This window comes from Macaca nemestrina, chromosome 1 (assembly GCF_043159975.1).
Source record: "Macaca nemestrina isolate mMacNem1 chromosome 1, mMacNem.hap1, whole genome shotgun sequence".
In the NCBI taxonomy this organism is placed as follows: domain Eukaryota; kingdom Metazoa; phylum Chordata; class Mammalia; order Primates; family Cercopithecidae; genus Macaca; species Macaca nemestrina.
Genome location: NC_092125.1, coordinates 183,209,960 through 183,237,652, shown reverse-complemented (window position 1 = coordinate 183,237,652; position 27,693 = coordinate 183,209,960). Strand labels below are relative to the sequence as shown.

Sequence of the window (27,693 nt, the reverse complement as noted above, 5' to 3'; positions counted from 1 at the left end):
CATTCAGAGAGCACCACGGGGCCCAGGCTCAACTCTGATACTACCCTCCAACCCAAGGGGACCCCTTCAGTGAATTTGACCTCAGTGTTCGTATAAGCATGTTCCCATCCTGGGACATCCACTCGGTGTGTGACGTTCCCAGACTCCCACAGATTTCCACATCGGTGACAGCACACGCCGACAGGAGCACATCCTCACGCACGTATGCCCTGGTTTATGCGCGGAGCCCCAGCCTTACTTCTACAGTTGGGCCCCAGGCAGAAAAAGCCACAGCCTTCCGGGACAAATGAGGCGGCTGAGAGCAGAGGGTCTTCCTCACACATTCACACGCGTACTCTTAGCTCAGAATCATTTGCTGACGCCTCTGCTGTGCCAGGGGCTGGGGGTCCGGGTGAGAGGGCCCGGCCAAGAAAATCCACCCCATCCCTATTCGCCCCTGGCCCCATCCCCCACGCCCACGCCCAGGCACTGGTGGCGTCCAAAGGGACTGCGCTGGGATGAGGCCGGGGTTGAGGGCCTAGGGCGTAGAGCCGGCTGTAGGCGCGGCGTGGGGAAGGGCGCCGAGGGTGAGTAGTGTAACTCTGAGTAGAAGAGCCAGGGGCGCCGATGGGGGACCCGGGAGGCACTGACTTTTGCGCTGTTTGCCCGCGGCCTCGGAGCAAGCAGACGCCATCTGTTTGCCGGCTGCGACGCGTCCCGTTTAATTACCCTCCCGGCAGCCTAATAGAGATGATATTAAACTAAATCTTTCTGACATTAAAAGTAATTATCCCCAAACCGGTGGCTCCGGGACGGAATGGCCCCTCCCGCACTCACCCCTTCCCTGGCTGTGCCGGATTCCGTCAGTTTGGCTGATACTCTCCGCCCGGGAATGGGGCGCAGAAGAAAGGGGGAACGTGCTTTTGGGAGAAGGAGTCTCCACGGGTTGCCTGACACGCGTTTTCCCGCAAACCACACTCTCCTGTTCCTATGTGGACACAAGCACGTGTACACACAGACACGTAGCGATATTTTCCTCCAGATCAACTCGTGAGTCACGCTGATTAAGACCCTCAGCCGCGCACACCCTCTGTGAACAGGGAGACGCGCAGCTTGGTTTCCTGTCCCGTCCTCTGACACCGCTAAAATGGTCATTTTCCATGGTCATAGCCACGGATCTATGCCAGGACCGGGGACCGGGCATAATTTCGGAGCCAGAAAGAACTCCTATGGTGGCGCCGGGTTTCTCAGGCGCTGTTCCAGCTAAGGGCCAGGCGCCCAGCAATTTCTCTACAGTTGCTTACTGAAGTCGCACCACTCTCTGCGAGGCAGGTCCGATTATTCCACTTGTCAGGTGAGAGACTTGGAGCGGTGAGATGACTTGTTCCACATATCACAATTAGTGCGTAACAGAGCAAAAATCAAACCCGGGAGTACCCTCATCCAACGCCGGGTCAAGGCACCCCTCCACACCCGTTGGCCGGGAACCCTTTGGTGCTCAGCTTCTTCCCGGGCCCTGGACCTAAAGGCCGGGCCGAACAGCCAACTGAAGGTGGAGGAGAGAGGGCACTGGCTCTGAGTGAGCGGCAGGAGGCCCCGAGGCGGAGCCCCAGCGGCTGCAGCCCTCCTTTGGATCAAGCCCTCGCGTCTGCGGGGCAGGCGAAAGGGAGGCGTCTGCCCAGTGTCGCCAGGCTCCTCAGGATTTTCTGGTTGGGAGCATCTAAGCCTGAGACAAACGCGTGGAGAGTGGTGTTCACCGCCCCACTATTTGTTTCTATTTGTGAGCGCCTACTGAGTACAGCCACTCTGCTAAACACTTGGTGTGTGCTGTCTTGCTTGCCACGCAGTCCATGGGGGAAGATGCGATGGTCCACGTTTCAGACACAAGGTAGCCAAAGTTCAGCAAGGCGACACAACTTGCCTGGGGCCAGAGTGCTGCCGAACTTCGAAAAAGACAGAAATCCAGATCCAACTCCCACTCTCAGGTTTTTTTCTCCTCACCTTCCAAGGGGCGGTGGGGGGGTAGGATCAGACCTAGGAGCTTCCATTTGGTTCGGTTTCATTCAGTTCACTGATCGTTCACAGAAACATGAAAGTAGGAGTCATTCATTCATTCATTCATTCATTCATTCGTTTATGTAACAGCATTTGTTGAGCATCTAGTATGTGCCAAGCTCTGTGGATCCGAGACAAATCAACCATAATGGGCCCTTACAGAACTTGTTAGCCAACTGGGGACACAGTCCCCTATCAGTGACCTCACAGTGAGAAGTCTAATCTTGTGAATGGGGGAAGGAGGATGAGGGGAAGCTTCCGGAAGAAAGGGACCTCTGATGGTTAGGTTTCCCAAAGGGAAACACTGTTATTGCTTGTTCTGATAGAATAAAAGTCTTATAAAACATGTTAGAAAATTCAGCAAAATATATTTGGTGAATTTTGCTATTTTTTTCCCTGTCTACCCACACTGACAAAAACATACTTTACAGTACTTGTTTTTTGTTTACAATTATAAGGATTTTAATATTAATCTACCTACATAAGCTTTTAAAATGATTGTTTAATGTTCCATTGCATGGATCCATCTTTCTTTAGCCATTTCCCTGTTGATAGGTATTTTGTTTGTTTCGAGTTTTTGCTCTAATAAATATTGCTACCACAAACATCTTTTGTGCATTTGCCTAACTATTTACCTAGGATAAATTCCTAAAAATAAGATGGATTGGCCAGAGGCTTTTTACATTTTTTAAGGCTTTTGATAGCTATCAAATAGCCCACAGGAAAGGTATCAATGAACACACTCAATAGAAGGACATCTTGCTGATATTTTAAATCTTTGCCAATTCAAACAAGAAAAATAGTGTATCATTGTTATAATTTGCATTTCCTTAGTTATTCCTTACTTTTTCCTACATGGGTCGGTCAGTTGAGGTGTTTTAAAAATTATTTATATACATCATTTGCTTATTTTTCAACCATAGAGCTTCTACTTTCCTTAATTTGTAATCGTAATTTATATATCAAAGACAATAGTATCTTCTGTTTGCAACATGTGCTGTTTCCTCACGTTTTTGTGGCTGTCTTGCTATTGTTACACTGGAGTTTTAAAACGTTTATGTAGACCAAAGTTTATATTTTCTTTGTAGACTCTATTTACAGTTGTATATGTAAGGATTTGTATATGTAAGGATTTGTAGATTCTATTTACAGTTGTATATGTAAGGATTTCTCAAATCAAACCTTCTAAAAGCATTGGCCTATATTTGTATTATCTCTTTTTTCATTATTTACATTTATATCTTTAGTTTATTGGAAATTAATTTTGATGGAAGGTGTGGTTTGTAGCTTAATTTTCCCCAATGATTAGCTATTTATCACAGCCCTCTTCAATGAACCATTTCCCCTACTGACCATATGCTATAGACCAAATTCTCAGGTGGCTGTAGGTTGGTATCAGCATATTCTCTTCAAGGGAGCTGTTTACTCTTGCACTAGCCTCACTATTTTAATTATTGTAGTTCTGTAGTGTTTGGGAGGGCAAGTCATCCTTCTGATTTTTCTTTTTTCCACATTCTCATGGCTATTTTCAAAATACAGGCTTCTGAATAAATATTTTAGGAATTTTAAAGCTACTTCCAAAAAAATAAAGTACAAAATATTGTGTGGGGGGAGGGATTTAAGTACCTTTAGAAATTAATTTGAGGGAGATTGTGCATCTTCACAATGTGAGACAATTCCATCTAGGACTTGGTGTGACGTTATCATGACTTTTATGTCTCTTGGTAACTGCTGTCACTTTTTCTCAACAATTGTGTTTCTTAAATTCCTCCCCTCCGTATTTTATGTAGCTATTGTGAATGGCATCTTTTCACCCATTACAGCATCTAACCGGTTATGACAGGAGCATAAGAAAGTTACTGATAATAGTATATTTATCTTGGAACCCGCCTCCTTTGTGACCTCTCTCCCATTAACAATTTTTAAGTTAGTTTTTACAGTCTTCCCACCCAGCTGAGTTTGGGAGGACCCGGAAATGACCAGGAGGAGGGAGGGAGGAGGATGTACAGAGTGATTTGTAGGTCTTCCTGGGGCATTGCGGATGGTGTGCACCGGCTACGTGGTCTTCTTTGTGCCATCCTTCTCCTGGTTTCCATCTTCCAAGAGGACCCCTCGAAATAGCGATTCTGAGACTCGGCTCCGGGGCTGGTGAGCCATCCAGATACGGAGCTTCCGCAGCGCTGTGTGACCGTTAGCGAGTCGCCAGCCCTCTCTGGGCTCGCCTCCCGGCCACCCCGGAGTCAGGCTGCCTGGAGGATAGCGCAGCCAGGCCACTACAGGTGGAGAAAGGAGACTGTAGACAGGAGGGGCATTCGAGCTGGTTCCTGGGCCGAGTCAGCCTGGGTTTGAGTCCAGACTCCCTCCCTCCGCAGTGCAGCGAGTGACCTTGGGCAGCCAGGTACTCCCAGACTATTCCCAGCCTGTAACCTTCGGGTCACCCACCAAACTGGAGATAAGGGGAACAGGTCTGGGAGGGGGAAGCCTAATACACACACACACACACACACACACACACACACACACACACACACACACACACACACACACACACACACACCTGTTGGCGGCTTTCCTTCTACTCGGACTTCTTCCCCCAACCTTCACATTTCATGGTAAAGTAAAACTTTCATTGGGTCATTGTGAGGACTCAATAATGCAATTCATGTAAAGTCCTTCTCATTGCCTGACATATAGTAAACAGTCAATAAGTGCTGGATACTATAATTTATTAGGCAGTTACTGAATGAGTGAATCCCTCTCTGCCTTCAGTCCGGAGAGGAACAGTTCCCTTCTCAGCACCCTTCTGCCTTCATGAGAAGGAAGACTGGGGAGCTGGGAGCCAGCAATAGGAGGTGCCTAGTCAGGTGCTTCTGATTTTGAACCCTATTCTTAAAACTCCCTTCAGAACCAGAATTCTGGAAGATTTGCATGGCCCAGACTCTTCACTGGCCTGGGATACTCAAAATCCCAGAGAGAGTCTGGGCCATCTCCTTCCCTAGGTCACTTCACCCACTCCACCTACCACCCTCTCCAGAGGCTCCATTAACTGGAACGTGTTTGCCACATGGCACAAAGTGGTACTGCCCCAGTAAATAGGGAGATGCACAGCCCCGGGCCTGCCCCAAGCCTCTATGGGAAGTGCACCTGCCCTCCTTGACCTCATCTCTTCTCAGGACCTCCACTCTTTGGGGCACACGCTGGCACTGCTGGTTCCTAGTGGGGCTCCCCAAAGGCAGCGGCTGGGCTCCATGCCCCCATAACACAGTACCACTTTTATTGCAGAGAATGTGTTCTTCTCTCTGAGCCCCTGACCTCCTGCAACATGTAAAAGATGCATACAATGCACAGTTGGAAGAAACCAAGGCGTGCAAGTGATAGCTGCACAAACTAGTTCCTCACTGATGCTTGCTTTGGTTAAAGGCATGCCAGAATGGAGGCCATGGCAAGTCACTTCACTGCTCTAAGCCTGTTTCTCCATCTATAGAATGAGGAAAGATAGACCTACTGCATCTGGAAATGATCTGAAATGAGACAAGCAGATACAGGAAGATTATGATTCTTGTGTGAGATGCTCAGCTGAGCCCTTGGTGCCCATCTCTGGGAATATACCAAAGTTCCCAGCTGCCCACCTGACCCCCAAATCAGAGAAGTTTCAGTAAGACTCTCCTTGTTGTCTCCTCAGAAGTCCTATACAAATGTTACCAGTGTGTAAAGCAGGTAACATTTCCAGGAGTCTGGAGATCTTCTCCCAGAAGGGCAAGCTCCATTCTGATCCTGTAGGATGCCTCCTTTTTCTAATTCCAGGATCTCAGATTACCAGGTTCCCAGATGGGGTTTACTAATCCCCAGAAGCCTTTCTGAAGCCCAGACTGGGGGCCTCCTCTGGGTTCCCATAGCTCCTGGAACTCTTTCAGTACCACCCTGAAATTGGTGGCCCCAACCCGCTCCAGCTTGGAAGTTCTGGGTCAAAGGTAGAAGCTGAGGATCCGGTGTTTAAACTAAAGACCTCAACAATGAATGGATGAGTCAAAGCTAACCTGCTCTCCATAAGGCAAAGGTACTTTGGTATTTAAATGCTGGTTTGCCAGAAATGCATGGTGGGAAAAATATTTGCTTTGGAGATAGACAGGCTCACTCATGGGTCATGGATATGTCATATAGTAGTTATGAGACTTTGGGCAAATGATTTAACTGCTCTAAGCCTCAGTTTATCAATGTATGAAACAGGTACGGTATGATCCACCTCATAGGGTAGTTTTGGAGTTCATTCATTCATGTAACACTTACTGTCTGTGCCCTGTGTCGGGTCCCATGAAGATGGACCTGTCAGGGTCTAGAGAGGGAGACTTCTGTACAAATAATCACAATAATGTGATAACTGCTCTGCTAGGGGCAAAGAAAGGGACTAGAAGAGGCCTTTGACTTGTCCTGGGGGTTCAGGAGCCTTCCTGGAGAAATAGCGAAGTTTAGTACTATCCTGAACTCTGGAGCCAAATTGCCTGTGCTTGAACCCTGGCTCTTTGGTTTACTAGCTTTGTGAATGTGGGCAAATTACCACTTGTGCCTCATTTTGCTCACAAATAAGGTGAGGATAATAGCTCCTTCTTTATAAGGTTGTTGTGAGGAGTGAATGAGTTAATACAAATAAATCTCATAGTGACTGGCATACAATAAACATGATATAAATGATATATGTATTCACTATATTATCAATAGGTACTTATCAAGCACCTGCGCAGGGTCAGACCTGTGATGAGGATAAGACAAGTCAGACTGACCCTACTCTCACGGAGTTTATACCTTACGCAAAATCGGAGCCGAGTCTCAAAGTACAAATTGCCTCTTATCTAAGGAGAGTTTGAGAGAAGAGCAGCGAACTGAGGAAGGAACTCAGGGGCTGCTGACGTTTAATAGGCAGGCAGAAAACCCTACAAAAGAGACAGAGAAGGATCTTTCAGGGAGGTGAGAAGAAAGTGAGTGCAGTGCAGTATCCTAGAAAGCAAGGGGGGTGGGAGTGTGTGAGGATTTTTATTATACTCTACTCTCTGTGTGTTAGAAGTTCTACCACTGAAGCATCTCAGGAATGGGGACCTCATCAATGAGGGAAAAACGCAAGCATGAGCTTTGGGCATAGATCCAGAGTAGAAGCCCAACTCCTCTCCCTACTACCTGTGTCTCTGAGACAAGTGACCCAATCTCTCTGAATGTTTTCTTAGCTGTAAAGTAAGGATAATAATAGTATCAACCTCACAGAATAATTCTGAGGATGGCATGGGAGGACAGAGTATATTAAGACCCTAGCATTGTGCTGGGCTCACCTAGGTACTCAAAACCAATTCCTTTACTCTTTTTCTTTCCTTAGCAGCTCCAGTTGGTTTTGCTTCAGCTCCAATTAATGGCTTCAGTAACCATTGGGTGTGTGACTGTTATGTGCCAGACCCTGGGCTGACTCTGGAAATAAACAGATGATTAAGATCTGGTCTCTGCCCTCTCAATGTTCCCACATGAGTTGGATACTAGAGATGGAAGTGGCCATCTAATTAGTACATGGATGCCATTATTTATAAATTCAGTTAATAAATCCAAATGTACTGTGTGCTTTTTATGTACTAGCCATTTTACTAGGCTTCAAGAATATGAAGTGACCCAGGCCCTTTGTGGGAGTCCCAGTCTGGGGCTTAGGGGAGAAAGAGTATCTAAGCTGAGAATTACAGTTCAGAGTGATCCAGTACTATGAAAAGGGCAGCAACAAGTCTGAAGACTCACAGCACTCCTGTGTCTGACCCGAGGAGTGTGAGGAGGGTGTGGCAATGGTCAAGAAACCATCTTGAAGGACGTGATGTATAAACTGAAGGTGAAGGATGGATGGATGGTAGAAATCTATTAGGGCAGAGGACACAGTGTGCAAGGCCAGAGATGACAGAGAACTGGCACTTTCAGGAAACTGCAGGTAGCTCAGGATGTGTGTGAGGGCATGGCTGGAGATACAGATTGGGAGGGAAGTAGGGGCCAGATGACAGAGGTTTAAATCCAAGCCAAGAGTTTGGATTTTAATTGGAGGGCAACAGCAAGCCTTTGAGAGGATCAAAGCAGGGTGTGACACCATGAAGCAGGTGTTTTAGAAAGCTCTTTTTGGCAGTTGTGTGGTAAATGGTCTGTAAGAGAAGGGACTGGAGAAAGGGAGATCAATCAGGGTGTAGTTTTTTGTTTTTTGAGATGAAGTTTCACTCTTGTTGCCCAGGCTGGAGTGTGATGGCATGATCTCGGCTCACAGCAACCTCTGCCTCCCGGGTTCAAGTGATTCTTTTGTCTCAGCCTCCAGAGTAGCTGGGATTTCAGGCATGCGCCACCACGCCTGGCTAATTTTGTATTTTTAGTAGAGACGGGGTTTCTCCATGTTGGCCAGGCTGGTCTTGAACTCCCGACCTCAGACGATCTGCCTGCCTCGGTCTCCCAAAGTGCTGGGATTACAGGCTTGAGCCACCACGCCCAGCCTAGGGTGTACTTTTATAACCCAAGTGACAGACAATAAAGGTCTGAAGGGAAGAAAAGGCAGTGGGATGAAGGATGAAGGAGCAGAGAATGGATTTTGAAGATGTCAAATAAGTAGAATATATAGGATCCTTCTTAAATCACTGCATGCACTTATAAGGTGTGCTTAAATTCTGGCTCCTGACACAACATTTCTATATAATAGTAGCACTAAGAACCGTTTGAAGAATGAGTATTTTGGAGAGCTGAGTTTACTATAAAAATATGACTTTACCCCTCTTAGCATCCACCAATACTTTAAAAAATGTTATTATTATTGCCATTATTAATTGCAACGCCTTAGGCTGGGTATGGAGGCTCACTCCTGTAATCCCAACAGTTCGGTAGGCTGAGGCGGGAGGACTGCTTGAGCCAAGAAGTTCAAGACCAGCCTGGGCAACATAGCAAGACCTTGTCTCTACAGAAAGAAAGAAAAAAAAATGCCTTGGTCATATATGATACTTTCCTTGAAGACACTGCATTGTCATAAACACAGCAGGGGTTTTTGAGTCAAAGGTCTTGGTCCAAAACTCTGCTGTTTTTCACTAGCTGTTGAACTCAGGCAAATCATTTCACCTCTTTGAGCTTGTTCCCTCTTCAAAATAGGGTCAAGACCACCATCTCACAGTTATTGTGAGGTTACATGAGGAAAGAGGTCTGTAATGCTCCGAGCACAGTACTGGGCACGTCGTAAGTGCTCAGCAAGTCAGTTCTCCTCCTCCTCCTCTATCATATCATGTCTAGGCTTATCCTTAGACACCCATAACACAGTGACATTGTGCAGGGCTCTCTGACCCTTCTATGATGGGTCCTAGAGCAGTGCTCCTGGACCTCCTGTGTCTACTTTTCACATTTTCTGTGTCCTCGCCCATAAACAGACACTTCTCACTGCTGCCATCACCCACTCTCCTTTCCTATGATAATCCCATGAGTTTACAGAACAGATAATAGCTTCCTAACTGCTCCACATTAATTCACTGAATCTTCATAAAACCTTATCAACCAGGTACTGTTATTTTCATTTTATAGTTAAAAAGCTGAGGCACAGGAATGTGAATGTGAAGTGACTTCTTAAGGACACGTTGTTAGTAAGTGGAGGAGTGGCTCAGACTCAGGCAATATGGTTCCAGAGGCTATGTTCTTAACCACACATCATACCACCTCTGAGAGCCAAGAACCACAACTAATAGACAGTGTACAAAGAGTTTATAGACTGAAGACTGGAGATCATGTCTCTTTTATTAATATTTTCTTTCAGACCAACTTTCAAAATGTAGCAATGAGGAGCTGTATGGCCAGTTGGGGTTAAGTGTCACCTTCCAAAGCAGATTATTTGAGACAATGACAAAATACTAAATGCAGAGATATTCAAGGCAAGAAAGTCTAGCGATTGTATTTCATCCTCTGGAGGTTTCTTTTAGATAAAAATATGGCTTGATAAAAAGAATGGATAGATTCTTCTTCCCAAATAGAATGATGTAAATGGTGATTCTTAAAATTTTTTGATTAATAGGTCCCACTGAGAATCTGATGAATACAGATTCCCTTTCCAGGAAAATGCATGTTTAACTTTTTTTTTAAAGAGATGAGGTCTTACTCTGATGCCTAGGCCAGAGTAGCAGTCGCACTATCATGGCTCACTGCAGCCTTGAACTCCTGGGCCCAAGCGATCACTCTGCCTCAGTCTCAACAGTAGCTGGGACTACAGGCAAGTACATGCCTGGCGAATTAAAAAGGTTTTTTTTTTTTTTTTTTTAGAGACAGGTCTTGGTATATGGTAAGTGCTGGTCTTGAATTCCTGGCCTCAAGCAATCCTCCTACCTTTGCCTCCCAAAGTGACGTTTTAACTTTTTATGTACAACTGTAAAAGATTCCAAGATCCATTCTTGAATATAAAATTTACAGATTCTTGGCTGGGCACGGTGGCTCACGCCTGTAATCCCAGCACTTTGGGAGGCCGAGGTGGGCGGATTACCTGAGGTCAGGAGTTTTAGACCAGCCTGGCCAACATGATGAAACCCCGTCTCTACCAAAAATACAAAAATTAGCTGGGCATGGTGGCACATGCCTGTAATCCCAGCTACTTGAGAAGCTGAGGCAAGAGAAATGCTTGAGCCTGGGAGATGGAGGTTGCAGTGAGCTGAGATCATGACACTGCACTCTAGCCTGGCTGACAGAGTGAGTCTCTGTCTCAAAAAAAAAAAAAAAAAAAAAAAAAAAAAAAAAAAATTACAGATTCTTTATAGACAAGCAGTGGAAAATTAGAGTCAGTACTTTAAATCCTGATTCTTCTACTGACATGCTGTGTGATTTTAGGCAAGCCACTATCCTCTAAGCCCCTTGTGCAAAAATGGAATCAACATCTTTGCCCTGCTTGTGTCATAGCAGTAGACTATTATGAGTGTGAAAGGTGCGGACAATTGCAAAGTGCTATCAGAATGTTGTAAGGATGCTGAGTTTCAGAGGTTACTTACCTTAAGGTCACACAGCTACTAAGTGGCAGAAGAGAGGTTCGACTTGGAAGACACTAAAGTCTCTGGAATGTGTGTGTATGTGGTTGTGGTTATATGTATGTGAAGATCTCTCTTCCTCTAAGAATTTTAAAAAGGATCAAGAGAGAAAATACAGGTGAAAGGGTTACACAGACTATAATGTGCAATGCCTATATGAGTTACTCCTGGACTGAACTAAAGACTCCAAGTCTCATCCACTTGTGGGGACGCAGGACTGGGTGGCTAAGGGATTGAGAAGGATGGGTAGAAATGTGTCAATCAGTGATGCTGTTGTGGAGAGAATTAAGACCCTCTCCCACATCCAAATGAAAAAGTCTATATTTTGGGGGAAATTTGCCAGAGCTCTCCAACCTCTTAAAAACCTATTCCATTGACCAGCACACTTAGATGTTGGTATGTGATTAATATGCTTCTAATGTCAGCAACAAGTAAAATCTATAAAAGCCTAACTCTTATTCTCTTATGTTAAAAAGACAGATTCCATAAAAGATGCTCTCATTCAACTTTGATTCTGGATGCTTACAATCCAGAGACGAACATCTTTGTGTGCTATAAAACTAGTAGTGCCAGAGAATGGCAACATCCCAAACCGGAAACCTCCAAAAAAAACCCTGCACCTTCTTAAAGGCAATGAGAAATCGGCAACACTTCCTTTAACTTTCAAACTAATGCTGCAACTGCACATTCAGCAGTCCAAGAACACAAGGGAGTAAACTGGAATAGGGGATGACAAAGAGTCCTGGAGCTTCACTGTCAACAGCTGGGCATAAGAATGCCGAGCAAATATTCAGATTGACTCTGGGCCTGGAGGCTGGGATGTAAAGCCCAAGGAAGCCTAATGGTAGGAGGAAGAACTGCAGAGGACACTGTGATAGGAAGTCATTTTAATGCTGTGCTTGTATGAAAAAGTATACAATTGCTTTGGCCTTTTGTCTGAAGCTTAGTAGACCATCATGTCTTTTTTTTTTTGAGACAGAGTCTCGCTTTGTTGCCCAGGCTGGAGGGCAGTGGTGTGATCTCAGCTCACTGCAAGCTCCGCCTCCCGGGTTCACGCCATTCTCCTGCCTCAGCCTCCTGAATAGTTGGGATGACAGGCACCCGCCACCACGCCCGGCTAATTTTTTGTATTTTTAGTAGAGACAGGGTTTCATCGTGTTAGCCAGGATGGTCTCCATCTCCTGACCTCGTGATCCACCCGCCTCGGCCTCCCAAAGTGCTGGGATTAGAGGCGTGAGCCACCGCGCCCGGCTCATCATGTCTTGAGTGAACAGTGACAATTAGCTGAGGCCTTTCCCAGTTATGAGGCCTAGAGTATAGGAAATCATGGGGCTGAGTAGGCCAGACTGAGAAGAACTTTCCAAGGCAGGTTGAAAAAGATTGTGTCAACTTCACACACATTCAAGTAGCATTTAATAACTTTTATGAAATTGGCTTTAGAGTAAAGTCTATATTGTTGTAATACAGAAGTGAAGGTGAATGAGAGGGAGCAATATAATGAAGAAACCCAAGTCAGATGGAACAGGTTAAATATGAAGGTGAATTCAGAGTACCTTCCCTCAAACCCCAACCACACCCCTGCTGCTGTTCCTGAGTATGACCTGAGTTCAGGGCTGCAGTTTCTTCACAGCAGCTACAGAACAAGGTCTACCTAGAAAAAAAAGAGGTGGTGCCCTGGTGCATCTGCAGCACCGGAAATGACTATCTTGTAGAGCCATTAGATTAGGAAGACAGGAATAGAGCTGGAGAGAAGTGTTCTGTTTGAACTCCCCTGAAGGATCTCCCTTCCTTTCAGCCTCCCTAGAGAGAGCCCTGGTGCCAGAGAAAGGCCACACCTAGGCAGATGTAGCACTAGTCTGTGCTAGATAGTAATCTGGAGAGGGCTCTGGTTAGAGCATCAGAGAAGACACAAGGTGTAATTTTCCTGGCCAACATTCACTTCTGGGCAGAAGGAGAATGAGCAGGCATATCTCCAGCTTTGGTTAGAGTCTTCTGAGAACCCTTCGGCTGAGACTGGGGGAAGAAACCCAGCACTTGAACTCTTTTTTGGACAAGTACAAAATGTCAAAATCAGGATCCCAACCCCTAGGATAAAAACCACAGGTGACACAAAAACAGATATGGAGAAATATTTCAAGACTAAAAATAAATCATTGGCTGTGAACGTATAAACGGTGTTCCCATGATCTAAACCCCAAACCCCAAATCTGTAGATTAAGAAAAATCCACACTTACTAAATCAAATAAAAAATTATTATATGCAGGTTTCAGGCAACACATGTCTTCTGAGTTGAGCCCCCAAGTTGGCTCTCTTCAACATATGAAGTCTGATTTTTCAGCCACAGAATGAGATGCCTTTCATTTGAGTCCAATATCAAATACCAAAACATTAAAAGAATAAAACAGTAGAGCAAGTTCCTTATTACAGGAGCGTCCATGGGGCTGCTGATCAGATTTTGTTGATAGACAAGGTGCTTAAACACCAACTGACAAGGTCCAAATGTGTGAGGGAGTAGAAAGAGAGAAAACAAGAGAGAATTCTGTTCAGTTTACACTGATGGACTAGCAACTTGGGAACTGGTATCTGTGAGGTTCTAATTGCCCAAATGCAAACCTAACAGTAGCCTCTTGCCACTGGGCCAGATACTGAAGTTCTGGTACTGGCCTCTCTGCACATGATCTCAGCGTTCACACTGTATGCTTGAACAGTTTCCCTGTGCTGCAGTGGAACAGCAAATACCTCCTAGGTAGAACCTGGAGACCCAAGGCAGCAGCAGTAAATAAGTATCTTGCATATATGTCAAATTCAGTCCTCAAACAAAACCTTACATCTTAGTAAAGCCTTCAGAAAGTACTAACAAAAATGGTATACCTTTTTTCCTACGTTTAATCTCCATGCCGACAATGTCTCAGTTGACTTTTTTCCCTCTGCCCCTTAAAATTAGGTGACGAAGTAGAAATTCAGTCATGAAAATAAAAAGACATATATCAAATATACAGCATCCTGGTGTCACAGAACAGACAGAACTGTCCTAGACACTGGGGAAAGATGGGCACTGGAGAGGTAAAAATGCTATTTAGTGACCACTCCCACTTGCACAATGTATTCATCACTGAAGGAGGGTGAAGTGCTGGGGTAGGGGAGGGTGGCAGAGTTATAATTTTCTGTAATGAGGGTTGGGAATATATACTCATGGATGGGAAATCTTAAGTAGCTATATTTATTATTACTTTTTCCAGCAATTTTGCAAGAGGCAGAAGTGTGACATTGAATTGAGTGAGACGAGCGTGTGGGTGGGTTGGCGAGGAGCCCTTCTCCTGACGCAGGCTGCTGGCTTGTCAAGGAATGGCTGATTCCACCGCTGGGCCGTGTTTACTCTTTTGCTTCAAGGAAAAGGGTTTCTTGAGGGAACAACTTTACCTCCAATAATGACTTATTTGGGTCCAGTTGAGTTACCTAAAAAGATAAAGAACACATATTCAAGAGACTGAAACAAGCACCATAACCTCTACATGGCATTCATTTTATCTATGCACACTGATTCTGAAACTATGCACTGGCATGAAGAGTCTCGCAGTATCTTAGTTGATCTTCAAAATAACCTGCAAGGCAGCTGTTGTTATTCTCATTTTATAAGTGAGGAAACCAGGGCTCAGGAAAATCAAATCTCGTAGTTGAGTTTGGTGGAAGTACCTTGCCTCCTGCACAGCTCAACCTGGCTGGCAGAACAGGGGCCCTTTGGAAAGGTGCTGGTTAACAACTGACTGGCATTCCTAGGGACCTCTGCTTGGTTAACCCCTAATAGAGGGGAGGGATTTTTTTGCTTGGTGGGACTGCAGCTAAGCCTTTGGGGCTGATCTTCCTATCAGAACCACGTTATAAAGTGTAGAATGGCCATTCCACCATGCCCAACGATGACTATCTTCCCTGGTGAGGGGAGGCATATCATATCCTTGTTGATGGTTTATTTAGTTTGGAAAAAAAAGAGTCAATATCATAATACAACTTTATATTTTCAAAATTAAAAAAATCATAATTTTGTAATATGAACTATTGAAAGTCAAGCTAGACAAAATCTTGCCTCAGTGGGATACGTTAATCATACAGGGATCCTAAATTAGGTTTATGCCTTCCTAGGCAAGGGGCAGGGATGGGACATGAAGGTTTTCTGAATTTGCGACTGAGAGAAGAAACAAAACTTTCCTGTTTATCAAAAGAGGTCAGGAATGTTTAAAAGTTGAGTAATACTGGTTTAGTGGAAAGGACACAGGTTTTGGAATTAGAAAGACTCTAAATTACAGCTGTGTTGGCTATCAGCTTTGTGGCTTTGAAGTTAGTATCAACCTTGCAGGACTGACTGTGAGAATTAAATGAGAAAAAATATATAATTAGCAAAGTGTCTTGCCCAGAACAGGTGTTCCATAATGATTGTGTGTGTGAGAGCAACTGTAAAGATGGTGGACACACAGATAAATGGGCAACTCCAAGTGTGTGATGGGAGGGCAAGCAATCTCTAGTCAGGCCTGAGGCTGCTGCTCTGGGCCTGACTGCAGCACCTGAGGCAGGCGATCTTATCTTCTGCTTAACTCAAGCTGCTCCTGATAAGATGGTTCTGGTGTCTTCTTCCATGGTGGGGTGGGGGATATGGGGAAGGGGAAGCCCTGGGGGCCAATGCCAAGTATCAAAGCCATGCTGGCAAGGGGAAGGGGAAACTATCTTCAGCTGTATCTAGATGGAAACCTGGCATGCTCAGGAGCGTCATTAAAAAGACACATCCACCCCTGGAATCCTCTCTGCTTGTAAGGAACTCAGAGCAAAGCACACTGTATTTGTATCTCTTGGGTTGTGGGCAGATGGACAGGCAAGGAGTGGGAAGGGCCTAGCCTGCTGTCTATCTTCCAATGCACTGAGGGGCAAGCTGCTGGCAAATGTTTACCCACTTCCCCAATTAACGTACAATACTGCATTGGCTTCTGTCAACAAACAGAGCTACACTGCCTCTGCTTCTCACTCATTGGCATTTTCTGTCCAGCTGCTTCTGATATTGTTCTTAATTAACATGCCAGAGCTCTTCCAGCATCTTCTACTTTGTTATTTATGGCTTGTAAATATGGTGTTTGCTGGGAGAAACGATCATTGTAATAGTGTGCTAGGAAGCAAAAGAGGGTGGAAGGCTGAAGTATCAGGCCTGAGTTGCACCATGCTGGGGTTGTCATATGCAAGATTAGAGATTCATAAACCACACCCAGTTTTCATATGAGAAAGTTGTGTCCAAGAAAAGTTAAATGGCTTTCTTCAGTCACTTTGAGTGGGAGAGCTGGAATTTGAGAAGGAGGCAACTAAAATTTCTTGAATGCCTACTATATGCCAGACAACATATCCATACAACAACCATGAAAGACAGTGGAGATGATTATATTGAAGCTCAAAGTGGTTACCACTTGTTTACAGCCATATGGTTAATAAGTGTTTATACAGCACAATGGTTAAAAAGAGTGAAGCAAACCTAGAGTCAAATCCTAGCTCTGTCACTTCTTACCAATATGACCTTGAATAAATTATATAACCTGAGAGCCAGTTTTCTCACCTGCAAAATGGGAATCATAGTTTCTTCTTCCTAGGTTGTTGTGATGATAGTTAAATGCAATAATGTTGGTGCAGCCTCTGGAACAGTGTCTGAGCCAGTGAGTACTCAGTAGGTTGCAGCCATTACTGACTGGGTAGGGGCCCTGATCTTTCTAACTTCAAAGCTGCAGCTCTTTCACCAAAAGCTCCTGGAACCCTGATCTACACCAGGCTATCTTTCTTGTTTCTTCCCCACTTCCCAGCAAGAGTGCCCCCCTTTTCCTGATCAGGTAATGCCTCCATCTCTGGAGACCCCTGTCTACAGGTTCGGTGAGGCTATGTCACCACTGGACTGCTCGAAGCAAATACGGCTGTGCTGACTGCTCCCTCTGGTGCCCTAAAAATAACATCTAGCAATGTTTTTTCTTTGAAGGCCATTTTAGGTAAGAATTTCAAAGTGAGCAAGACAATCTCTATTTCCATTCTCATTTGCCTGGCTGGACAAACTGATTGAGGGAAACCTAGGGGAATGTAGGACATCATGTTTCTCCCCAGCAAGATGGTGGCCACACTGTGAAACTGTCCTGCAGCACTCTGGGCCCTGTTCAAAAAGGACATGGAGCATGCCAGGAGGGACCTCCTGCTTAGGGAAGAGCCTAAAAACTATGTTCTCTGAGAGACAGCTAAAGAATGGAAGATATCTCCCTGGAGAGGGGGCACTGAGAAGTGGAGGTGGCGATGTTGCTATACAGGTAGGGAAGGGGCTGTGCTAGCCCTCTTTGAATATCTGAAGGGCTGGTAAGTAGAAGATAGAGCAGATGTGTTCTGTGCAGCTCTGGTGGATAGACCTAGGGCTGGTGAAATAAAATCACAGGGAAGCAGAACCCAGCTAGTCAGAAACAACTTTTTACAGACAGATAGCAGCTGCTGGTGTGGCTACTACTGCTTCTCTTATCTTTCTCTCTCCTCTCTCTATTCTTTATTTTCTTGTTCTTCAGTCATCATCACAGCAGCAACTATCATTTACTGAGTGCCTAGTATGTAGCTGGGAACCATGCTAAGTACTTTATGTACTTTTTATATAGTATCTTAACTAGTCCTCACAACAGTTCGGTGAAATAGGTATGATTCTTTCCATTTTACGGATGAAGATACCATAGGTTATCTTGCCCAAGGCTGCAGACAGAATAAGGTTTCACACTCAGGTCTGACTCTAAAGCTGATATGAATGATTCTGACTAACATGTCAACAGGCTGCCCTGGGGAAATGGAGGGTAGGGAGGGTGGGATGGATGGATGAATTCTCTGCTGTTCCCAGAACTCAAATAGGGGCTTACTTGCAGATGATGATTATAATAGTTATTGTTTATTGAGCATTTACTTTGTGCCAGGTATATTCTAAGCACTTTAATATAAAAGGTAGGTTATCTGAGTTAGGGACAATTATTTTAATTGTATTTCAGTAGTTTTTGGGAAACAGGTGGTTCTTGGTTACACGGGTAGGTTCTTTAGTGGTTATTTCTAAGACTTTGGTGCACCCATCACCCAGGCACTGTACATTGTACCCAATGTGTAGTGTTTTATCCCTCATCCCTTGCAACCTTCCCTCTGAGTCCCCAAAGTCCATTATATCACTTTTATGCCTTTGCATTGAGGTAAGGACAATTATTATCCCCATTAAGCCAAAAGCCAATGGAGAAACTAAGCCCTGGAAAGATTAAGTAACTTGCCCAAGGTCTCAGAGCTATTAAGGGCAGAGCCAGGCTGTGAATCAAGGCAGTCTAGATTTGGAACCCACTACATTATATTGTCAGAGGTATTGCTGAGAGTAGGATTCACATAGAGAAAGAAGTTGGATGAGATGATCCTGAAGTTGTTTCTAACCAAGCTTCCGGGATATAAGATCTTCACTTTAAGAATGGCAACAGGTCAAGGTTCAGGAAAAAAAGTCCTGAAATATTTATAAAATATGAATACAAAAACCCAATCTGAGCTTGTGTTGTGCCATTTACTTGGGACTTTACTGAATTATTGACTCTCTAAATCAACAAAGCCCACCTTTTGGGACTCCTTGGGGGAGAAGGGTCATTCTCAGATAAGAGGTATGGTTTTTGACTTTGTCTATAGTTAGAAAAGAAAAGTCAGTCATCTTGACATTTTCTTCACTGTACTTGGAAAACCTGAATGGATATATTTTCTCATTAGTTTAATAATTTAGCAAATTGGCTTTGTGAAACACGTTTATGTAACAACAATGAGACAGGTGTTCTTTGCCAAACAGAGCTATTCCTTTCTAGATCAATTTTGTTAGTAGACTGAAATTTCATATACTGTTTCTATTACTTCCCTGGGCTTCGGTTCCTTTTCTAAAAAGCCTATCAGCTGTAAGAAAAATGTGAATCCGTGTGACAGATTCTCATCCTAGGCCACACTGCGAATCCTGGAATGTTTGGGGGCAGAGGGAAGCTCCTTAAACGCCAAATTACCTAACCCCTTCATTTCATAGAAGGGCAATCTGAGGCTTAGAGAGGTCAAGTGACTTAGCCGAGGTCACACGGTTGAATAGGAGCAGATGCACACTCTACCCACAGAGTTTCTGACTTCTGTTTTGGGGTTCTTTCTAGTCACATCATTCTGCCTCTCACTTTTTAGTACCTGAGCATAAATATAATACTACAGGATGAGTATCACTAATGAAAAAATTCAAAATATTTCAAAATCCAAAACTTTTTGAGTGCTGACATGATACTCAAAACAAATGCTCCTTGGAGCATTTCAGATTTTGGATGTTCTGATTTGGGATGCTCAACCAGTAGGTAAATGTTACAAACTCTGAAAAAATCCAAAATCCAAAACATTTCTGGTCTCATGTACTTCAGATAAGGGATACTTAGCTTGTACTATTAGGTTGGGAGCTACCTGAGGGCAAGAGCTGAGTAATACGAAAAAGAATAGCAGCAGCAATACTTGCATGACCCTTCAGAGTTTGTAACGAATTTACACAAACATTAACTCACAATCATGTGAGGAAGCTAGATCTTTTACATTTAATTTTGCTGAGGTAATGCTTTTATTTTGAAATTGAATAGAAGAAAGTCTGGATCTAGTATTTTACTTTTAGAAAAAAATGCTAGATTGGACTTTTTTCTTCTTTTTCTTTTTAATGTTCCTAATGAATTTAACAGTTTATGGGGGAAATGCATTGCAGTAGTTCTTGGAAATCAGCCCCACTCTGTAGGTTAGGAAACAAGACCCAGAGACTGGATTTGTCTATTATCACATAGGAAGTGGTAGAGGTAGAACCAGAACCCAGGCCTTCCGCTGGTTCCCTAATAATTTTCATAGTAACTCCCCACCTCTTACTTGGCCTAAAAGGGTTCTCTCTCATTCCATGAGTTACAGGCTTCAGGTTCAATATGTGGAACTGGAAAACAATAAACCAACAGAGGCTTCTCAAAATGTATTCCCGCTTTTAAAGTAAAATTTGCACTTGAGAAAGTTCCAGCATCTAAAAGGCAGAAGAGCTTTCGTTACCAAATTTTGTCTAGTATTTGTTTGCTTGCCTCTGGTGACCAAGAACCTTCATTCTCTAGACTGTGCTGGCAGCACTGTGAGCTGAGGGGACCCTGCATAGCCGGACTCCCAGGGGCAACCCTTTGCCACACTGGCAGAAAATCTGTAAGTCTCTTTGAGTCCATACAGAGATCAAACTCCGGAACCTCATCCATTCTCGTCTTACCTCTTACGCCAATGTCAAGGACAAGCAGGTCCCATCCTCTACATTAGACACAGAGCAAAATCAGTTTCTCCAAGCTTAAGGAAATCCATCCCTTCGGTTATGGACTATGTACTTCAGAAAACCCTCCCCTCTCTGAATTCCTCTGTGCTGACTGCCAAGGCTGTACGTTATCTAATGTTATCAGGATATAAAGGACCAGACTATATGGATTCCAGTCCTGACTCTAGCAGTATGACTTTGGATGAGTCACTTTTCTTGTCTAGGCTTTAATTTTTGCATTTTTAGAAGTGTGAGGGTGAGTCAGTGGAGTAAATTGGATTGCAGTTGAGCTTTGGAAATAAAATACAAACACTTAAATTCAAATCTCTTAGCCAAGTCAGTAAGATGCTTGCTCGTGCTCCAGTTTCCTTCTCCACTGGGTGAAAGGTTATTATAGGGATTGAAATAGCCATCAAGGGCCTGACACATGGAAGCTATTATGATTCAGTGCCTTCTTTATGTGTAAGTAGATGTCATCTATGTGGTTTGAGTTCCCCAGTTGAAGTGGAACTGTTGAAGTGTGATCCCAGGGAGGGATACCTGGGTTGGATTCCCATTGCTGTAACATCCTAGCTGTCTGATGACCTGGGCAAATTCAATGTTTATTTATAAAATTGAGACCTTTTTTGCCTCCCAGAGTTCTTGTGAGGAGTCAATAATATAAAACTTATAACTCTTGTTGGGGGAAGTATTTATTTCACATTTATGTATCCATATGGAATGACTTCTGGATGTGTTCCCTATCTCCCATACAGGGGTGAGAACAAACTTATTTGCCTGGTGAATTTGGGAGAAGGATCTGAGCTCAGCCCCATCCTTTCCCTTTTCTGGAACCAACCTGCTCTCATGTTACAAGGTACGAGGGCCTGCAGTGTCCAGCTATACCATGGACTGGGTGGACACGTCTGTTTAATTTACAGGCAAAGAACACATCAGCTAGCCCCTTGGCTGCTTAATCTCAAACCACAGTCTCCGATCAACTTTTTTGGTAACAAAGGTGAGATTTTTATCCCCACCTGAGTCCTATGTCTATCTTTCAATTGGTCTTATGTCTTTTAATTAGTCTTGAACTAGTTACGTGAAAGGGTATTATTTAATGGCCCTTAAAATCCCAAATACCTCAGAGCACTAAGCAAGTACTTAACAATTAGGTTTTGATGTAACATGATACAAGGGTCACAGCCATTTCTTTTTTCTTTTTTTTTCAAGTTCTGTTTGGTCTTGATTAAAAGATGGGAAAATCAACTAGTCAGGGCATAAATAAATTTTAAAATACATTTCCCATCTGTAACATAAAGCCACAACAAAGATTATTCTTAAAGAGATGCTTCTTTAAAGCCAAGTTATTTGAACACAAAAAGAATGTGCTACTAAACTTCCTTCTGAAGAATGCATACATAATAATATTATTTTACAGTTCTCAGAACACTTTCACATATATTATCTATAAAGCTATCCTAAGATTGGATTCATTTATCCTGAATTTTTACAGATGAGAACACCAAAGCTCAAATAGGGACACTTCTTATGTACAGTCGTACAACTAGAAATTGTCGGGGCTCAGATTTGAACACAGGTCCTTTCCTTTCGAATACTAAGCTCTTTGTACTCTGAGGCATATTTATGGGCTGCATATGTAAGTTCCCAGATATAGTGAAACTGACTATATTTGCTTTTGATTTTGTTCAAAATTAGCATTTACTTTGAACTTGGGAGAACAACTTTTTCTTTTTTTTTTTTTGAGACAGAGTCTCATTCTGTTTTCAGGCTGGAGTGCAGTAGCATGATCTTGGCTCACTGCAACCTCCGCCTCCTGGGTTCAAGTGATTCTCCTTCCTCAGCCTCCCAAGTAGTTGGGACTACAGGCATGTGCCACCATGCCCAGCTAATTTTTGTATTTTTGGTAGAGACGGGGTTTCACCATGTTGGCCAGGATGGTCTTGATCTCTCGACCTTGTGATCCACGTGTCTCGGCCTCCCAAAGTGCTGGGATTACAGGCATGAGCAACGGCGCCCAGCCTAACTAATCTTTTTGGTATTCTATGAGTAACCTATTCTATTAGTTACTCTATTAGGAAAACATGCTATTAAATATCAGAAACTTAATAAGTAATTATTAACATCATCACTATAAAAAGTTATCATGGCTGGGTGTGGTGGCTCATGTCTGTAATCCCAGCACTTTGGGAGGCTGAGGCAGGCAGATCACTTGAGGTCAGGAGTTCGAGACCAGCCTGGCCACCACAGTGAAACACCATCTCTACTAAAAATATAAAAATTAGTTGGGCGTGGTGGTGCACACTGTAATCCCAGCTACTCGGGAGGCAGAGATTGCAGTGAACCACGATAGTGCTACTGTACTCCAGCCTGGGTGACAGAGCAAGACTCTGTCTAAAAAAAAAAAAAAAAAAAGCTACCATTCATTTGGTGTTAGGTGCTAGGCACTATGCTAGTTGTTCTATATGTTATCTAATTAAATGGTCACAACAATTCTATGAGATAAGTACTCCTATTATTTCCATTTTACAAATGAATTCTCTGAGGTCAAAAATGGTTCAGAGACTTGCTCAAGATTACACAGCTAGGAAAGAGAAGGCCAGAATTGTACCCTGGTTTGTGAGCTTCCAGCCTATATCCAATCATTACCCTTCACTGCCTCTCAACTTCTGACCTACTTCTAAACGGGGGACAGTTAACATGACTAACTGGCTTTCTGTTGGGCATAAAAAATGCCGCACTCTGCTGCTATGTCACGGCTCATGTCCCTAATGGGCTTTGCTGTTCCACACAGGAACTCAAGCTGTCTTTTGTTACTGTCAACTTAGTCCTAACAGCTAATCATCTATTTTCTTTAAACACCTTTTGATGAGCTAGGAATCCCTAAAGAAAGCAGTTATACCCACAAAGTATCCGAGGGGGAACTTAGGGGAATTGCTGGGCATATGCTGAGTCAGGGTATAAAAAAAGCTTTGGTAACGATAAAGTCCTTTGCCACATAAGGGATTACGATTATTATTATTAATAATAATTATTATAAACAACCATGACAACAATGCCAGTTGTAGCTCTTAGCAATTTCTTCTCTACCTTTGCTGCAGGTGGTAACACACCCCAAAATGAAATTTCCAATCTGGAAGGGTCCCACTGTGAGACTACTCTATGGTTTATCTCAGCTTCCTATGCAGTTGCTAGGCCAGTCTGTCTCACAGGACCACAGGAAAGAAGTGGCACTGGGATGAGGGCTTCCAGGAAACAGTGACAGATGCTCCTCTTTTCATTATTGAACTGTGACAGAACAATTGGGGTGCTAGAGAGTGAGGTTGGGTGGGCTTCTGTGGCTGCAAAGCATAGGTGTCGAGGGCATTTTCTTTCTTTGATGACTTTTTTAAGGTGGGAAAGAGAATGAAAGAAAAATTAAAGCAAGAACAAAGGGAGAAAAGATTAAAATAAGAGAGGAATAGAAATTGTGTCTTGTAGGCTGCCCTGTTTGTTCTTTGTTTTATTAAATTATAATAAAGGTAAAAAGAGCTAACATTTATTGGGTGCTTACTAGGTGCTAACTGTGCTACGTGCTGTATAAGCACCACTGCAGCTCTATGGGGGAGGTATATTACCTCCACTTTAAAAATGAGGACAAGAGGCTCAGAGAGATTATATAATCTGCCTAAGAATGCACAGGCAGGAAGTCGCAGAGCAAAGATTTAAAACTAGGTCTGACTTCAAACTCTTGTGTTTTTAACCACCACACTAGATTATTTTAGTACTGTAGTCATGTACTAGACTATTTATTCTAAGTCCCTTGCTTGGGAGAACTGTACCCTTCGTGTAACTGAAATGCATATTTCCCCCATAACAGAGTGTATTATTACCTTAGGCATTCGGGCAAAATTTAGTCATTCAGTTATGACAGAGCTAGTAATTGTTAGATCTGAATGGGTCTTTAGAGGTCATCTCTGTAGCATATGGGGACAGAAAAGCCCAGTGAGTGGAAAGACCTTACCCAAGTTTATTCAGTATTCATGGCAAATCTGGATTCTTCATTCCTAGCCTGTGCCTTTAGATGGACTGTATAGTGAAGATACCAACTCTAAGGTATTATAATGTTAAAATGGTCTCAAACTTGGCACACTGTCAGGGACACCAAACAAGAGCTGTAACCTTCTCCTTGCGGTGGTATCCCTGATGGTGGCTTTGGTCACTGTACTCTTAAATGACAATATAAATGGGGAAGGCCCAGAGGGGATTCTATTAAGAATGGAATGGGAAGGAAAAAACCTTCTTAGTCTAAAAACAGGAGATGATCCGAGTCTTCAGAATGAGAATAAAGAACATAAAATGAATATAAAAAGAATGAGAACAGGCATGTTTCCCCATCCTGGAAAGTCCTGGAATCTGGAAGACATAATTTCAAGTACATAAAAGGAAGTCCTGCTTTACAGAACAATTTGCAAGTTCATTGTCCCTGAAAGCACAAACTGGATACAGACAAATTCATGAGTGAAGATTCTGTAGTGTGGCAAGACAAACCTAATGCAGATGAGCCCCAGCAGTGTGCCCAGCTTACAGGTATGCTAAGATACTGATTCTTCTCAACACTTGGGGCAACCAGGATCCTCAGAGCTGAGTTGCTTTTGACTCTGAGCAGCCTAGTATGGTTGGTTCTCCAGTAAGACACACAAACACTATTTTCAATGTGTGCAGTGACTTGAAAAAGACCGGGAATCACTGAGTTAGCGGACATGCCTCACTTTGAGGCCAATACCATGGAAGCAGCCAGGTCCTTGTATAAAAGGTTGGTCCATAATGCTAACCATTGTGTTTGGAACAAGACATTGAGAGACAAATGAAAGAGGAGACACCTGTTTTCTGGTTAGGTTTAGAACTGTTAACTCAGTTTAAAAGCCTTCTGAGAGATCCTGATTATTGTTAGTCTCAGAGTTTCACTACTAGGCATGGATTAAGTGCTAATTAGGGAGGCAGTAAAAAAAAAAACACTGGTGGCTTTTAAATCTTAGCACTGCATGTGTGCTCTTGAGTAAGTCATTTAACCTCTTACCATGAGATAAGATCCAAATTTCTCATCTGTAAGTTGGTGACAACATCACCCAACACCACATGGTCTCTTAATAGACCATGTCCCTCTGGGTCTATCTCCTTCACATTTCCACTTGTGAGACAGTTGAACAAAATGTCTGATCCTGTCCTTCTCCTTCTCAACATTCTTAAATGGCTCCTTGCCAAAAGAGGATAGTCCCCTTTTGCTTTGGCCTCACTTTCCCAGTTTGTACATGGTAGTGTTTCTGAGAAGGCTCCCAGCAGGCCTTCAGTAAAAGACATGGCTGGAAAGACAGTTTGGACATAGATCATGAAGAGCTCAAATACCTTATTAGGTGTCATTTAAACTTCTGAAAAAATATTTTCTCCTTGGCTTCAGAAAGATCTGGAGTTGTGGGCTAGATGTGCTCCTCAGGCCGAGTGGGCTAGGGAGAAAGTGGCCATTTTGAATGAATTTTAATATCCAAGCAGGGCCATGCGAGCTGGTGCGTGCATTACTCTGCACGCAAACACCACTCAAGAGCTGGGGCTTTGAACAGGAGTTAAAAGAGTTTAGTCCCTAACGACATACAAAAGACTTGCCGGTGTGATTTATTCTGATGTATTTACTTATCCAATTACCAAAACAGCAGGAGATCATTAAATTTTCTAGTTACCAGATGCAGCACGTTCAATATCTTAAATGTTACCAAGGCTCTCTCTGAGCTATTTTGATAGTACATTTCATCTGCCCAAAAGCTTATAAAACTGGAAGGCAAGAATCATGAACAGAGCAGGTGTTTTCTTTGAAGGCTGGTCCAGCAGCGGCCTGTACAATATCAAACCTATACCCAAATTCCCAAACTCCCGGGCTTAAGCAAAAGTACCATGATGAGAAAGAAAAGTATTTAGGAAGAGAGGATGCTAGGAAAGTGGTACTTGAAGGTGGCTAGAGATATGCATTTTACCTGGCCAGCCTTTTCTTCATGCTTATTCCCTATCAGTTTAGTTGCCATATCCACAAAGGGTCAGGGCTCAGAGCTGGGGAGGACAGTCAGGGAACAAGCATCCTTTGGGGAACGGCAAACCTGCCTCCTGACCCTAGCATACTGCTCTGATTACCTGTGTGGTCTAGGACAAGTCACTTTTCATCCTCTGAGTTTCCTTGTCTGTTAAACAAGGATGTTGATATCTGTCTGGTGTACCACCTTATGGACCTGCTATGAGCATTATCACAGCTTGTCACAGTAACAACATTTTAGAAGTGGCAAAATATTTTCTCTCAAAAAATACATCAAATAAGTGAAATCTGGGTCTAAATTTTCGAACGGGTGGTAGTGGCTTGGCCCCAACATTGCTTACTATGCTGATCTCTAAATATTATCCTCTCATAGACCCTATGTGCCAGACAATTAGAGCAGTTTGCTATTCCTCAAATATGTCTTGTGCTTTTCCTCCCTGAACCTTTGCTATGTTGTTTCCTCCACCTAGACTGTCCTTTCTCTCCAGTTCTACCTGTCCTAACCTATATATCCTTCAAGGCTCAGCTCAGATGCTACTTTCTCCATAAAATCAGGCCTGAGTGACAGAGCCTAAATTAATCTTTCTCCTATTCCTGTAAGAGAGTTAATCATAGCTGGCATCATTCACTAGGCCACAGGCTCATGGAACACAGTGACCATATATGTTCATTGTGGTCTCTCCCTCATATGCCTATCCCATTATCCTCCATGTGGTCAATCCATGTTAACCAAACTAATACCTTAATTTCACCTTAGGATCCTCAGACAAGGAAGTTGCCAAGGTCTGCTGGCTGACTCAAGGTCAGTGTTTAAAGTGGAATGCAGGTACTGGCAATGCCAACCCTGTCTTTTGCTAAAACAGCATTCTTATACTTTGACCAGGCAAGAGATCCTACAGGATCTAGCTCAAGGGATCAGCTACGGTCTCACACTGAGTTATCTGTTGTGCCTTTTGATTATTTGTTTATGAGTCTGTCTCTCCAGTCAGGTTGAATTTTGAGGGCACATAAGAGATTTTACTGGCCAACTATCCCCAGCTCCTAGCATACTGCTGGAAATGGTGTAAATTCACTACATGTTTGCTGAAAGACTAACCTACTGAATGACTGAATGGAAACTCCCCACTCCTCCCTAGAGCCTCCATGAATCCAAAGAAATGGAGTCTAGAGGAGCTGCATCCTCAGACCTCTTCCCCTAGCCTCATTCCTACAGCAGGCA

The 27,693-nt window shown here is 43.5% G+C and overlaps 1 protein-coding gene and 1 long non-coding RNA gene across 6 annotated transcripts in view; one reads left to right on the top strand and one right to left on the bottom strand.

Annotated features, from left to right (window-relative positions):
* Nucleotides 1–27,693, top strand: part of LOC139362347 (uncharacterized) — a 111,178-nt gene that overhangs the window by 2,648 nt on the left and 80,837 nt on the right. The gene's annotated exons all lie outside the window — the stretch shown is intronic.
* LOC105495028 (Fas associated factor 1) overlaps nucleotides 14,281–27,693 on the bottom strand; it is a 504,146-nt gene continuing 490,733 nt past the window's right edge. For all 4 annotated transcript variants that reach the window (XM_071093153.1, XM_071093175.1, XM_071093142.1 and 1 more), the window contains one exon: nucleotides 14,281–14,532. In XM_071093153.1, coding sequence (XP_070949254.1) covers nucleotides 14,449–14,532 — 84 coding nt within the window. In that variant the 3' untranslated portion in view covers nucleotides 14,281–14,448. The remainder of the gene's footprint in view (nucleotides 14,533–27,693) is intronic.